Raw genomic sequence first — 16,537 nt, forward strand, 5'->3', positions numbered from 1 at the left:
AAAGGAAGAAATTGAAAATGCTATAATAAAGAAATTACAGAGCCTGTTATGGGTTTGTTGTTTGTTTGTTTTTTGAGGCATTTTAATTCAAACGCAGAAGCATGACAAATATAATGATAGTATTGCACAACGTGGTTGCTGAAAGGGAAAAGTGACAAAAGACACTAGCAGGGTAGGGAAACAAATTTCAATAGCTCATGATGGTCTAATGTTCTCTAATGAGTCTAATGAAAGGGAAGAAATCCTAACAGAGAGCGGGAGGGAGAGAAAGGGATCTCTGGCAAAAAAATTATTTTTTGAAGTGTCAGATGAAGTGACTGCAATTAGCATTGACTGCTAAGGAAAATGCAATCATTACTTCTGCACTGAAGAATTTGAATTCCTGAACTTCCATCCTCATGTAAGAGAGATTATGTTCTGCTCACACCATGAATAGAACAAAGTAGGATACAGACGTCGAGGGCAATGCTGTAAAAATTTTCTCCTATTTGCTTCAAACTTAACCATTCTGTCCTCAGGAATGCCACTGGGGTTCACAAAAGTCACAAGTTGCATTATGGGGACCTCAGCAAAGGAGAGGGTGTGGAGGTAATTTTACATAGTGAATGGCTGTGTGTATGCCTGGTGGGGATGGGGGGTTGCGGTCCTTCATGGTCTTAAGAGGTAAAGACAAAGATACTGCGTGTGTGACTTGCTGGTATAGTAAAGTTTCCCTTAAGCTGGTAAGAGACTTGGCACTGACCCCCGAATCTACTTGTCTTCCATAAAAGAAGTAGATAGTTTAAGGAACCATGTGATTCTGGTCCAACATTCTTTTTACAGTTTCAACACCTCCAGAGTGGGGAAAAAAACGAGGAAGTAAAACCTTAACCACAAGAGTGAACACCAGAAGATGAAAACCAAAAAACATAAACAAAATATAATATATAATAAATATAACAATATATAAATAATACAAGGAATATGAATGACTAAGTCTTTAAAGTAAAAACAGGAACAAAACACAAAAGGTTGTTTCTTTTTTTTTCAATCTGTTTCCTGGAATATCATTTTTTCTTGGTGGAAACTCGCTGATCAATGATTTGAACTGAACACCCTCCCAACAGAAGAAACAGTGGATGATAAGGTACTGAGCACATCTGAGATCGCTTTTATCGCACTTGCCAGCTCAAACACTGCTGACGGCTCCCCACTGCCTGTGTAATTAGATGCAGACAGCTCACCAGAATCTGCATTTGTTGCCTGTTGCTTCTTAACAAATCACCACATCTTAGTGGCTTAGAACAACATGTATTTATTATCTTACAACAGTTTCTGTGAGTCCAGGGTTAGTAGTCCAAACACAGCTTAGCTGGTCCTCCGCTCAGGGTCTCAGCAGGCTGCAATCAAGCTGTCATCCAGGGCTGAGTTCTTATCAGAGACTCAGTGGGGAAGGATCAGCTTCCACTCTCCCTGGACTGTTAGTGGAAACGGTTTCCTTGTCGGCTGCAGGAGTCACGATTCATGGCAGCTTGCTTCTTCAGAGCCGGGGCTGGAGAAAGGGAATTTAGTCTCTCCACAATGTGCTCCCCTTCTACTGTTTAGGACTTATCCAATCCCACCACTACTCTTCTAGATGTACTTTTTATTTAACATTCCAGGAAAACGGGACCTCATGTTATTACCTGAACTCTTCCTTCAATCCTCAGCCTCTGTATTTTTACATAGACTGACCCCTCTTCCTGAAAATCTTCCTTAAAAACATCTACGTTGGTCTACATATATATTTTTTTTCTTTTTTGGCCACACTGCAGGGCTTGTGGGATCTCCATTCCCCAACCAGGGACTGAACCTGGGCTATGGCAGTGAAAGCTCTGAATCCTAACCGCTAGACCACCAAGGAACTCCCCTGATGTCTACCTTTGTCTAAATCTTACCCAAAGTCCATTTCAAATGGTGTGCTGTATTCCGTTTTGAAATGTAATATTTTGCTAATACATCCCTTGGCAGTTCTCAATCCTGCCATCTATTTTTGGTTCATTTCACAGGAGTCAACTTTAAGAAGTGCTGGCTGCTGCCCAAAGGTACATCCCAAGAAGATCCTTGGTCCATAGGCTGAGCCGCAGACTCCAGAACACACACTTTATTACTCTGTTCCTTTCCCTTGACTTTCCAGGCTTGTTTGTTTTTGCATGACAGCTGCACATCACCTCCTCAGCTTCATGTGGGTGCCTAGCAGTCCAGGTTGTCATGTGATTGGTTTTCCAAATACTTTCTCTGCTCCAGGTTAGAGCTGCCCTCCCCTGCTAGGAATTGTTCTCCATACAATCTTCCTCTCTCCATTGAAATGCTTGGTTCTCATCTTCAGCTGCTCCCTTTATACAGGAAGTGCTCTAACTTTAAAGTATAAACATCACCTGGAGAAAGCTCGTAAATATGCAAATCCCTGAAACTCACTCCCAAAGTGAGTGTCAGTCCATCTATCCTGGGCCCCAGGAATGAACATTTTTTTCAAGCACCATAGGGGTCTCTGATGCAGATAATCCACGATCATACCCTGAGAAAAATGTTGTACCCATTCAATCCCATTTTCCTTTCTTTTCTTTAATAAATTTATTTATTTATTTATTTTTGGCTGTTTTGGGTCTTCATTGCTGTGTGGGCTTTCTCTAGTTACGGTGAGTGGGGGCTACTCTTCATTGTGGTGCACAGGCTCCTCATTGCAGTGGCTTCTCGCTGTGGAGCACAGGCTCTAGGCGCACGGGCTTCAGTAGTTACGGTGTGTGGGCTCAGTAGTTGTGGCTCACAGGCTCTAGAGCGCAGGCTCAGTAGTTGTGGTGCACTGGCTTAGTTGCTCTGTGGCATGTGGGGTCTTCCCGGACCAGGGATCAAACACATGTCCCCTGCATTGGCAGGCAGATTCTTAACCACTGTGCCACCAGGGAAGTCTCCAACCCCACTTTCTAATTTCAAATCTTTCTCAACTTTCTCAAGGTTGCTTCTTCACGATCTCAGTCTCAACCTCAGCAGATGATTTAGTCCAGTGGTTCTCAAATCACCAGGGAAGCTTATAAAAAAATCCCAATTTCCAACCCATTTGCCATACCAATTAAATCAAATCCTCCTTTGGGGTTAATTATTTTTTAATCAAACTATAAATATTTACAGTATTTATACACAGATTTTAAGTATACAGTTCATTGAATTTTAACAAATGTATTCATCTCAGTTGCCAACATCCTAATCAAGATATAGGACACTTACATAAATCTGGAAAGTATCCTCATAAAGATTTTATTTTATTTTATTTTATTTTATTTTATTTTTTGGCCTGATCTTGATGGAATCAAGATGGAATCATACAAAACAGGTTTCATTGTTTTTGGCTTTTTTTTTTTTTTCCTCAACATAATGCTTTTGAAATTCATTCCTGGTTGGCCTGAGTATGCGTTAAACTTTTTGAGGTATTGATACATACAATATGTAGTCAAGTTTGAGAATCAAAATTTATCCTAATCATTTTCAACTTTGTATAGTGTGTTAACCAGGAGAGCTTTAAAAATTACCAATATTCACTCCCACCTTCACAGATTCTGATTTAACTGGTCTGGGGTGAGAGCCGAGCTTTGGTATTTCTGAAAGCTCCCCAGTTGATTCTAACATTCTGCCCGCCTTTGAGAGCCTCTGAGCTAGCTTCAGAGATAATGAAATTCCATCTCAAGTTCATGCAGATTTCTCCCCCATCCTTCTTTCCTAGAGGAGTTGGTGGCCTTGCACTTTTCCACTGGTACTCCTGACCTAATAATGGCTACTGTTTTATCAGCACTTACTATATAACATGCTAGTGACTTCTATATGTTATCTCACTTAGGTTTTACAACAATCATGTTATCCCAGTTTGATAAATGAACAAAATGAGGTTTAAATAAAGAAGTTATACAGCTTATAAAGGTAGGAGCCAGAATTCAAACACGGGTTTATTATTTGCTGAGTCACACCTCCCATCTAGTATTATCACATCATGTTCCTTGTCCATTAATTATACCTCTTCAATCTTTTCTTGCCTGTTGGTTTTTTTATTTCCCTCAGTCTACAATAATGCTTAGGTTTTCTCTATCCTAAAAAATAAATAAAAATCTTTCCTTTAAACATATTAGCCTTCAAGCTCCATGCTTATTTCTTTCTTCCCTTCACTCGTAACCACTTGTAACTTCCCTCTTTACTCCTCCACCCACAGCACAAACTAGTTTCAGCCTCTATCGCGTGACTGAACTGTTCTCAGGTCAGCAATGATTTCCTAACTGCCCCATTCACTCTTTCAGCTTAGTTTTCATTTGGTTAAATTCATGGCCACTCTTTCCCCACATTCTTTTTCATATGTTCACCTGACTGGACAGAGGCCAGTGGGAGACAGCTTAGTCTCAACTAGTAACTAAAACCTAAAAGAACTTAGTATTAATCAAGGTCAAATGAGGAATCAGATTCATGGTTGTAGTATTAATTGCCTAACCGCAATAGGCAGTTGTAATAGCCTACTGTGTACAGATTGATGGTGGTGCAAGATCCAAAGAGGAGAATATAAACTCCTCTCTCAGGATATAGACAATTTTGTTGATTAGACAAGACAAGTTTTAATACCATCATAGTTTATCATACCATTAAACAGTTTCAAATGAATAAATGCTAGACTGTATGGTACAAACTACAAGTACAGTAAATAGTCAAAGAAGAAAACATATGTTTGGGCAAAGACAATCATAGACTAGTGGAGTGTTTTGTTAAGATTCAAGCCAGAAAGATGGGATGGGAAGGATGGTCCAAGCAAAGGACCTGCACCAGCAAAGGCAAAGAGCTCATTTTCATGATGATGGTTTTCTCTCTTCTCTGGCTTTTCTATACCACGTTTTCTTTAGTCTCCAATCTCCATTTGTCTGTGCTTCCGTTGGTTACCATGCTTCACGTTAAAACTCCTCCTGTGCAGACTGGGAGCCCCCCCCCCCCCCCCCCCATTAGCTGTGCGCATCCACTCTAGCTCTACTAACTGCCTGGCTCTTTATCTACCTAGAAGACCCACGCTGTCTTCCAGATTATGCTGGGATTGGATCTAAGGGTAGACGATCTAGTCAATCTCTTTCCTAACCATTCTCTAAATTCCCCAGAAAAGTCTCTTTTAAAAGACTACATCATTGTGAAAACATTTGAAAAACATCCAAGGATGTTTACATAGAAGCACAGCAAGGGACTCACATTGGCACAGCAATATTATACATACTCTTCTAAGAAACTAAGTTGGACTTTCTCTCAAAGTTTCCCAACTAAGATCCCTTTAATCTAGAACTGACCTTAGAGAGTGTCTGGCCCAACCTCTGCTTTTCCTAGATGGAGGCCTAGAAAGGGGCTTTCCTCTCCCAGCTAATTGAGTTGCTTTCGGAACACTACAATTCAGGCCTCAAACTTCTGGGACTTTCTCTACTGAAGCACAATGCCGTCTTCCTCACTGAAGAAAATAGTGTAGGAATCTGGAAGGCATTGCAATAGCTGAAATTGTTGCCTAGTATAGATCAAAAACTTGCTTTATTTAAACAATGCATCTTCACTGAGCAATCCATTTCAAAGGCATTAGAAAAAAAGTTAACCATTAAAAAAAAAAAAACCAAGACAATTCATCTCATGAGAGTACAGCTATCCTACCAAGACATAACATATTGTGGCCGAAGTTACAAAAGAGCCTGACAAGGCCATAAATGTGTTTCAAAACATAGGTTTTTAATTTAAAACTTTATTTATTTATTTATTATTTGGCTGCATTGGGTCTTCGTTGCTGCACACGGGCTTTCTCCAGTTGTGGAGAGCAGGGGCTTCTCAGTGTGGTGGCTTCTCTTGTTGCGGAGCACGGGCTCTAGGCATGCAGGCTTCAGCAGTTGGTACATGGGCTTAGCTGCTCCGAGGCATGTGGGATCTTCCTGGGCCAGGGATTGAACCCGTGTCCCCTGCGTTGGCAGGCAGATTCTTAACCACTGTGCCACCAGGAAGTCCCTCAAATATAGGTTTTATTTTCATTCAGATGTGGTGAGGCCAACATACCAGGAGATGATTGCCATTGAAAAGGTAGATTTTTATACTCACAGATCCCAAGAGGAGGGGACACACCACACCTCAGGAGGTCCCAGAGGGAAGCACCAGTGTTGGTCAGGAGGAAGAAGAAGAAGAACTACAGCAAGAGATTTTATTGTGATTTCTGTGGGAAAGACCGGGGAAGGCAGGGAATCAGGCTTAGAACTGGCTAGATTGAATAATTTCAGCAGGCTCTGTGGCCTAAGGACTGACCCTAGTTGTCTAGACCAGGTATTGGGATGATCAGGGCAGGTGGGCCTGAATGTGATAGCCCAATAAAGAGGGTGGTTGAGGATATGGGCTCTAGATTGGTTGGTGTGCATTTGAAATTACACTCTTTGATGAGTTTCCTATCTCTAGGAACTGGCAAACTCTGGGAGAGGCGGTCTCTCCCTGGTCAGCAAGGTCCCAGATGTCAAAGCATCAAAATATAGAAAAGAATAGAGATGGTTAATACAAGCGGTCAGGAATGATGGGGAATGACAGTCAGAGGAGAGAGAAATTGTAGGGCCCACATTATCACCAATGATTTGTTCCTTTCTCATATTCAACTCTGAATAGGAGACTAGTTGTAATATGTTACTCCTTCTTCCTCCTCCTGCCTTTAGAGGATGCTTCTTGAATCTGCCTTCTCTGCAGAGTCTCACAGGGCTTTTTGGAGCAGGATGCTTTAAAATGTCAGTGCTTCCCAATCAGAGAAATTCTGAGTATGGCCAGATTATTATGGAGCTAAACCCCGTCCTCTGCTTCAGAGGAGCAATTGCAGCGCATTGCAGGTGGCACCTGTACTGATCAAATAGCTGTGAATCTAAATGCTGGAATCCTTTTCGATTGGGTGCTCATTTTAAAGAAGAAAATGCATTTCTGAATCTGGGCAAGAGAACAATTTTAAAGGGAAGTTGAATTTTACCCTTATATAAGTCTTTGACTTATGGTTGGTAAAAGACTACTACAGGGTCCTAAATTTGATGTTTCAAACATAGTCTAAATTAGTGACATCATTTTCTAAGGCAAGTTGTTTTAAAGATATATAAATTATATCATTCTCTTTAATCAGAGATGTTTAAAATGTATTGGTTAGTATTTTATTTTATTTTCTACTTTCCTGGAAATGATTACTTTACTGGTGAGGATTTCAAGTTGTATCAATAGTAAGACGTGCTATTTACAGATAAACACTAAAAGATAAAAAAAGACAATCACTCACAAAAATCATCTTGATGGAAATAATTTAGAGTGCTGGGTTAAAGCACATTGTTTTCTGATACAGCAATGGCTTCCATCAAGTGGTCCAGCTACCCCCAGCAAGGTGCAATCAGAACAGAGGGCTGATGCCTTGGTCTCACACAGGCCTCCCTGGCCTTGTTCTCAGGAGTGTCACTTGCACCTCTCTAATTTTCAGTGACTTCCTTTGTAAGGTAAGACCACAAAAACGGTTTTTTTTTTTTTAACAGAATTTTAAAAATTGTGGTAAAATACACGACATAATATTTACCATCTTAACCCTTTTTAAGTATACAGTTGAGTGGCATTAAGTACATTCACATTGTCATGCTACCATCATCACTGTTCATACACAGAACTGTTTTCATCTTTCAGAACTGAACTCTGTACCCATTAAACAAACACTTCCCATTCCTTCTACTTCCAGCCTCTGGCAACCACCATTCTATTTTCTGTCTCTATGAATTCAGCTACTTGAAACATCTCATGTAAGTAGGTTCATATAGTATTTGTCCTTTTATGACTAGCTTATTTCACTGAATGTAATGTCCTCAAGCTTCATCCATGTTGTAGTGTGTGTCAGAATTTCCTTCCTCTCTAAGCCTGAGTAAGAGTCCCTTGCAGGTACATGCTACATTTTATTATCCATTCATTCACTTGTGGACATTTGAGTTGCTTCCATGTTTTGGCTACTGTGAAAATGAGTGTACAAATATCTCTTTGAATCTCTGTTTTTCATTCTTTTGGGAATATACCCAGAGTGGAATTGCTAGATCATGTGGTAATTTAATTTTTTGAGGAACCATCATACTGTTTTCCATAGCAGTTGTACCATTTTACATTCCTGGGACCAGATATATTTATTTTTTTAAGAACTTTTATTGAGATATAATTGACATACAATAAACTGCATATATTTAAAGTGTAAAATTTGATTTTTTTTCTTATTAGGAAAGTATATATGGCAATCCCAACAGATATATTTAAATGTCCTTTCCACATGTAAAATTCTAGGACACAATACCAGTTTTCAAATAATTCCTTTAAGCCATTTCCTCTTTATCTGGACATCTTGATCACCAAGGGAAAATGCTCAAACATCTTTCACTACAGAAAGCTTCTTCTAACCCTCTTTCTCTGACAATTGAGTTTGTTCTGTCATAGCACCCTTATTTTCCAGGGTCAAACTCGAATCACTCTTGAAACTAATTGTTTATTTTTCTCAGGGATATGAGCTCCTGGAAGGCAGAGATCAAGTTTTATTCTTCTTTCACTCCCCAGTGCCTGATACAGAAAAATTGAGCAGCAAATATCTGTTGAATGAATGTGTGGATGGATTGGAACAAAATAGGATCAAACAATTCCAAATGAGGAACCTAGGAAGTGATTAATAATAGTAAAACTGGAGAATGATTTTTCTCTGACGCAAAATATTTCTTGGGAGAGGCTGGGACTCAAATAATGATAAACGTGCTAATAAAAATACCTAATATAATGCCATCCCACCATCAGAAAGAGAGGATCTTCTCACGTGGGCCCTGGGATGTCTGGTTTAAGATTCTTGCTCCTGAAGGCTGGCAGGCCCAGAGGATGGACTGGGTGTTTTCATGGCCATCAACGTGACAGTGCAGAAGGGGCATTCAGTGCCCCTTGGAGTGGAGGAGGAACTTTCTCCATGCGTCCCCATCAGACAATACAGAAAACTTGTCTCTGATACTGTCAGGCACCTCAGAGTCCAATGATTCAGAGCCCAATTCTCTTGGATGGTGTAGCCGAGTTTCAGAGAATGGAAAAGGCTGTTCTCAAGTTATGGCAGGAAGGCTGCGTCCTAGACCTGGAGATTCCAACAGGTGCTCTCCTCACACAGTTACAAACTATTTTACACCACTTTGCTGAGCTGTGGAGGGCAGGCCTGTAACTGGACACAGTGAAAAGACCCTCTAAGCAGAAGTCTTTAGTTTAGAGGGCCAGAATTTAAGCTGCTTCCATCCCACACTAAATGAAAGGCCAGGCCACGACCTGTGGGCAAGCAGGTGATAGTTCTGGACCCAGAGGACAGAACCCAGGACCGCAACCATCCTGGCGCAAAAGCCCTCCTGCGAGACTGTGTTTGCTCCTCTGCAAATACTCCCTTTTGGCTGTTTCGCCCAAAACAGGCATGGAGGATGTCCAGGGGTCTCCTGGAGCGGAAGCTGTTGTCTTGTGTTGGCCATGAAAGTGGGCGAGGGAGGATGCTGACCGCTGCCTGCTGGGAGGGGCCCGGGCGCGCACCTGCCCCGGGGCTCCGAGAGGTGGGAGGGGCAGGGGCGGCGCGCCGGCCTCGGCTCGGCTGTCCAGCCGCCAGGGAGCAGCCGCGCTCCGACAGCCACTCGGGGCGCAGGGTTGCCGCGCCTGAGGTGCCAGGTGAGCTGAGATCCCCGGGATCGGGCCGCGCGAGGGGGAGGGAGCCGGGTGCTGGGGGCCAGCGCTGATCGGGGAATGGTGACCCAGGATGCAAAACGCCTGGAGCCAGAGGGAACAGAGGCTCCTGGCATGTCTCTGCTGCAGGACCAGGTGAAGCCCTGAGCCCCAGGCCCCCAACTTCTTATCAGAAGTAGCACCCCGCATCCTAGCAGCAGGCAGGGGCGCATTTGGGCAAAATAAAAGCATAGAATGGCCAGAGATTTGTCTCAGGGAGGTCTGGAGAAGTTCCAGACTCTGGATTCCTCCTACCTTTTTCGCAATCAAGCGTGGGGACTTCGGGGGCAGAAAGTTCATCTCTGACAAAGATTGATTCCGCCCTCCAGATGGGTTCTTAGCTCACACCGTCTGGTTCTGGGCTTTAGGTTAGCAAAGTCCAAAGACGCTGCGGCACAAACCTCTCAACAGGCAAACAGACAAAACGTGTTCCCCTGAAATGCCTTTATTATGTCTGGTTTTGTTTCCTTGCTATAGGTTAAGCAAACTAGTTTAGGATTGTCTCTAAACCTCTAGACTGTATGTAAACCTTTTGTGTGTCTGCATGTGTGTTTCCATAGATTTTATTTGATTGGAGAATATCAAAGATCAAATAGCTAAAACCATACCTTTGGGCCCCATCAACGTGGCAAGTCCTAGGAGCCGTCAGGGTAACTGAGTTGCAGATTCTTATTTGAAATTTGGGTTTGAGGAAAGAGTTGGGGAGAGGGGTCCTTCAGGGTCCAGGGAGGCCAACGTTCACCCTTTTCACAAATGTGTCTGGGCTAATAATTGTTGTGTTTTCCACTAGTACACAATTAAATTAGTTTACAAATATGTAGATGAGGAAACTAAGATGAACCTTTGTGAATGAAAGGTCTATCCAGGGTTCTTCCTGGGTTACTACTACATGCAGCCCCAGCTGCAGGGTTTCCAAGGACTCTGAGGGAGGGTGAGAGGAGCAGTGTTCCAAGTTTGTACCTCCCTAGCCCACTGGCAACTTGGGAAAAGGAGGAAAGAATGGATGTTAACTTAGCCTTGGAGCAGCTCCAGAAAAATCCAAGGTGTGGTGAGGGGAGCTGCAGAGGAGCTGCGGGGCAGTTGGATAGGAGTTTATTACAAAATTATCAGATACCCTAGAAAGACCACATTGCACCATTAATCCCACTTAACTTGTTCCCACCAAGCGGGCAGGAATCCTCTATGGACATGAAGTAGTATATGCTGCACCTTGAATAGGTACCACGTCTGATCCTGCCTTCTTTATCCTCAGAAGCTTGCAGTCCCAGGCTGTGAGGTTCACGTGTAGGCTGGCCTTAGGATATCGGTCCTGAGCTGTGCATTTCCCAAAACACTGACCTCCTGCAACTAGCTTCAAACACTCACAATCTCCTCCCAATTTCAGAGAAAAAAAAAAGTAGAGGCTAAAATTAGGTGGGGTTTTTTTTTCCCGTTATAAAAAATTCCCAGATCTTTGGTGCTTGCTGTTATTTGTGTGGCATGTAGTTCAGATGTATCTAACTGGTCATGTTGAAGCTTAACAGATCCTTCTTTCTAGTTTATACAGAGTCCTGTAGTCCTCGGTGGTCTGTAACCGCCCTACGGTTGAGATCCACTGTTGCAGCAAAGGGTAGCGAATACACCCCATTATTCCACAATGTCCTGTGAATGGAAATGGTGCCTTGTGGCCACTGGCGCTCTGGTCGCAGCAGCAAATCGCACAGGACTCTGGGACTGTCGAGGAAAGAAACTGTCTCATTCTACTTTGCTCACAGCCCTGACCAGCTTTTGTCTCCTGTTCTTAACGTCACGCGTATTTTGTAAACTCAAACCATTCTTTCAGTGAGGTTTAGGGGAGAGGGGTGATGTTTCACACTTGACCCCTCCTCCTTTGCAGTGGGTCAGTCATTCTTCAATAAATCCCAAGTTGCACTGTTGCTCTTCAAAACAATACGGTGGTTGTTTCTACCTACAGCCTGCCTTTTCCTGATACGATGAGAATTTAAAATGGCCCCATAACATGGCAGGGTTTATTTGCAATGACAAAAATTAATTTTGCTCCTTACTTTAAAAGCCATTAAAGAATCAAACTTTTTTTTTTTTTTTTGAATAACCATGGCTGCTGCACTAGCTTTTCAGCACAAGGTGAATTTTGCTGGTGTCCCTTAAGGTGCTTTTATTCAACAGTATTTATTGAGGCCCTCTGTGTGTCGGCCTCTGGGGTCTGAGGTGACTTCAGGTTTCTGCTTTCAAGGAGCTGACAGTTAGGTGGTATGATCTTGAATCTTAACTTGCTAAGAACAGACTTCAGGAAGTGCTGCTTTGGGGACTCCTTGACCCTGACCATTTTCTTTTGGGTTTAAATGACTGACTTCTATCCATGCATGAGCCCATTATGGCTTTTGGCCAAGGGAAAAGCTATCCACTGTGGCCTCCTGGGTTCACAGCACCCTTGCTGGCCAGCAGTGCCTGACTCCTGTCACCCCTAGTGCTGTGTCCATGGTAGTTCTACAAAGAGCATCTCCAGTGAGAGGAAACCAACTGGACAAGGAGAGAAACATTTGCTTTTGATCAGTAATGTGTGGTCGCAGGGAGCACTGGCCTCTCACGTGAGGATTCTGACAGCTGCCCTCTTGAACTCTGTCACACCTCAGTGCCTGGCAGGTTTCCTATCCCTGAACTATTCTTTTCCTAATTCATTCAGAATAAAAGTAATACATGTTTAAATGCATTCTGAGATTTCTCTTGAAACCTCTTGAACTCTGTCAGACCTCAGTGCCTTTGTACATGCTATTCCCTTTGGCTGGAATGCCTTTCCTCTCTTCCTGCTAGTTTTAGCTTTAATGTTCCCTCCTAAAGGACGTTCTTTTACTGCCCTCTCCTGTTCTCCAGGTAACTGTGCCCTCTCTTTTTTGTAATATCAGTAGCCTTGTATGATTCATCTATGAAAAGACTTAGTGATGAACACCTAACATTTATTGAGCACTTATTATGTGCCCAGTAGTGTCCCAAGTGTTTTTTGTGTCTTTTTATTGGGGGGGGGGGGTGAGGGGACATATCGACAGTTCCGTGAGGTAGGGTTGTATTTTGCTAAAATAATTTCTCTGTCCACCTCCCCAAGTAGACTGTGATAGTGGCTTGTACAGCTGTGCGTGTTATTCATTTGGTATCTCCAGGACCTGGCAGAGTGCCTAATTAATACACTCTGGGCACTCCATAAATAGGTAAGTGGATGCATTTCACCAACAGCTATTTACACTCGAATAATAAGCTAATTGTAAGTAATTCTTCTTTTAAATCACCTTCATGCTGAAATTCACAGTCAAAACTTTGGAAAATACTGATAAACAAGAAGAAGAATGTTAAAGCACAGCTCCTCCCAGCCCTGGAGCGCATAAGCAACTTGCCCAGGGACACACAACTCTTTGGCTAAACAGGGTCAAGGTCAGGCCCTCTGGCGATAGCGCCCTAGCCCTTACCTCTGCATGGAGCTGCACCTCCTCCTCCCCCTGCAAACACCCCCTGCCTTCCCCCCCCCCCCGCCCCCGCCACCCCAACATGAACACATTACATTAGCTACTAAAATGGGCTGGGAGAGTTGAAATTTGAAAATGAAATCTACTAGAAATATACTGTTGGAATGCATGAAATCTATTATACATTTTTAAAATGTCTGGTGTTCAGTGTTTTCACGCCTTTGCACTTCCTATTGCACCCCTCATTTGGGGTCATTCCGATTGAGAGGCAGCACAGTGAGGCAGCTGGGAAAGAGAATGGATTCTAGGTCAGACAAACACAGGTTCAAATCCCAGCTGTGCCACTAGATGCATGACCAGGGACAGGTCGCAGTTTTAGTCTCTTCTGTAAAATAGAGATTATAAGAACGACTTCTCAGCGCTTTGTCAAGTTTAGAGGTAATACATGTCTCACGTGTGATTAATGGGTGGATCTTGTTGTGGTTAAGTCTCTAACAGTGACACCTTAAGGCTTGACCCAACCGCAACCTGGCCAAGGTGTTTTCTACAGCTACACGTGGGGTTTTCCACCCCAATCCTCCATTTGAATTCTCAGAGTATTTAACTTTTATATCATTATTAGATGTCTTTAGTAACTTACCTCACAATCATTTTCTTAGGAATTCAATTTCTTCTTTACAGGGTCTCTTTGGAGATTAAAGAGAAAGAAGTGGCCCGTTTAGGCTGTTAGAGCAATTTTCATTGAGAAGTGGATCATCATTTTCCTTACTCTACCATTAATGGTTTCTATTTTCCTTTATCAGTGAGTTACTTTCTCTCAGTTCGTATTGCCAAACTGAACTCTCTTGTTTTCTTGCAAGATGAAAGGAGACAACCTGAATGAGCCACTAGATGATTTTGCAAATGCTTCTCATTTCCCCGAGTATGCAGCTGCTCTTGGAAATTGCACAGATGAAAAGATGCCACTCAAGACGCACTACCTCCCTGCTATTTATAGCATCATCTTCCTGGTGGGCTTTCCCGGGAACGCGGTCGTGATCTCCACGTACGTCTTGAAAATGCGGCCCTGGAGAAGCAGCACCATCATCATGCTGAACCTGGCCTGCACGGACCTGCTGTACCTCACCAGCCTCCCTTTCCTGATCCACTACTATGCCAGCGGAGAAAACTGGATCTTTGGGGATTTCATGTGCAAGTTCATCCGCTTCGGCTTCCATTTCAACCTGTACAGCAGCATCCTCTTCCTCACCTGTTTCAGCATCTTCCGCTACTTTGTCATCATTCACCCGATGAGCTGCTTTTCCATCCACAAAACTCGATGGGCCGTGGTGGCCTGTGTGGTGGTGTGGATCATTTCGCTGGTGGCCGTCATTCCCATGACCTTCCTGATCACATCAACCACCAGGACCAATAGATCCGCCTGCCTTGACCTCACCAGTTCGGATGACCTCACGACTATCAAATGGTACAATCTAATTTTGACGGCGACCACTTTCTGCCTCCCCTTGGTGATCGTGACACTTTGCTATACAATGATTATCTACACCCTAACCCAAGGACCTCGGACGCACAGCTGCCTTAAGCAGAAAGCTCGAAGGCTAACCATCCTGTTGCTTCTCGTGTTTTATATATGCTTTTTGCCTTTCCATATCCTGAGGGTCATTCGGATTGAATCTCGCCTGCTTTCAATCAGCTGCTCCGTTGAGAATCAGATCCATGAGGCGTACATCGTTTCTAGACCTCTGGCTGCCCTGAACACCTTTGGTAACCTTTTACTGTATGTAGTGGTCAGCAACAACTTCCAGCAGGCCCTCTGCTCGACGGTGAGATGCAAAGCAGGCGGGGACCCCGAGCAAGGAAAGAAAGTCAGTCAATCAAACAACCCTTGAAACGCTCCATGTACTCAGCCAGAAAGAAGTGCTGATACTTTACCTGTAACTTCTGAGAAGTCCAGACCATCTCCCCCAGTGAAACTCTTGGTAAACACTGTGCACTCAGGGAAGGATGTGCCAAAGCCAGGGCAGGGCGGCTGCGAGCTCTTTGCAATCTGTCCATTGAGATCCTCCCTTGAGCAGTTATAAGAATGGGATGCATGTTTATCAGTACAATATTCAGGTGCAGAATTGGAACGGTGGGAACTCAGGGCCCTCTGGGAGGACATCTAGTCTCACAACTTTACATACATAAATTTATAAAATTATATATATGTATATATATAAATCGAAGTTCACCTCCTGCCCTAAATCTCTCAGTATTTAATGTCTCAGTAAGAGACAACCAATCTTTTCACTCATAGTTCCTTTTGCTTCTTTATGCTCAGGTCTATTTGTACTGAGCCCCTCAGCTACTCAAGGCATTATTTGTATATTTTTCAATATTCACTTTTTAAAAAACTTCATATCTTTAAAGTTTTTTCAAAGTTTGCTTTGAGAGTACTAAACAATGTTTTCCACTAGGCTTTAGTCAGTTTTGTAGATTAAAGCACGTCAGTACGACACCCTTGAGACAATTCAAAGATGTCCATTTAAATAGCTAAATCTAATACCTGCAAGATATTTGGGGAAGTGTGTCTTTATTGTTGTACATCCATTTTAAAAATTATTACAAAATTTATAAAAATGGTTAAGTTGTACTAGTAATTATCAACATGTCCTAGGGAAGGAGGAGCACTTTTGGGGAAACAGAAGTACTTTAAGAATATCATGGATATATTGGTATTAAATAAAATCTAACGTTGTTTTGCTTTCTGTGGGCAAATGTTCCAGGAAACGCTAACTCTCTTTAGATAACTTCTCTTTTGTGCCTCTCTTGAAAATATGTTCTCTATTATAACAGCTAAAGCTATTTTTGAATTGTGTGTATTTCATTATCACTAAATGTAAATATTTGAGAAAATGCCTAGTCTGGATATTCAAAACCCTGGTAAATGTGTTGATACAATTAATAAACTAATTTAAAATCACTGAATAGGCTGATAATAGTTTTCTGTGAAAATGCAGCTTTACCACTATTATACTTACTTAAAGCTTACGTTCTCCATGATTATAGAACAAAAATAAGTTTAAGACTCCGTTACGGAATAAGGCCAGAATAGATGATTTAAACAAAGGAAGGGGTACCATACGAACTCTTCATGATTTTCAGGCTCTTTTGGGACTTAACTTCTGACTTAGACCTAAGTGAGGATGCCCGTCAGGAAACTCCAGGCGAGGAAAGAGGAAAGCCAGGGGCTCTGCACGTGAACTTCTCTGCATGAGGTGCTCTCTCCACCCACTACCTTCAGAGCCACCTTCTCCTGAGCTTTCTTT

The 16,537-nt window shown here is 42.6% G+C and overlaps 1 protein-coding gene across 1 annotated transcript; it reads left to right on the plus strand.

Annotated features, from left to right (window-relative positions):
• The first annotated feature begins 14,089 nt into the window (after positions 1–14,089).
• On the plus strand, positions 14,090–15,118 carry OXGR1 (oxoglutarate receptor 1). The gene has a single exon (XM_057707183.1). The coding sequence runs from the start codon at positions 14,090–14,092 to the stop codon at positions 15,116–15,118; it is 1,029 nt and encodes a 342-aa protein (XP_057563166.1).
• The last annotated feature ends 1,419 nt before the right edge of the window (positions 15,119–16,537 follow it).

The sequence above is a fragment of the Hippopotamus amphibius genome, chromosome 14, assembly GCF_030028045.1.
Source record: "Hippopotamus amphibius kiboko isolate mHipAmp2 chromosome 14, mHipAmp2.hap2, whole genome shotgun sequence".
NCBI classification, from domain to species: domain Eukaryota; kingdom Metazoa; phylum Chordata; class Mammalia; order Artiodactyla; family Hippopotamidae; genus Hippopotamus; species Hippopotamus amphibius.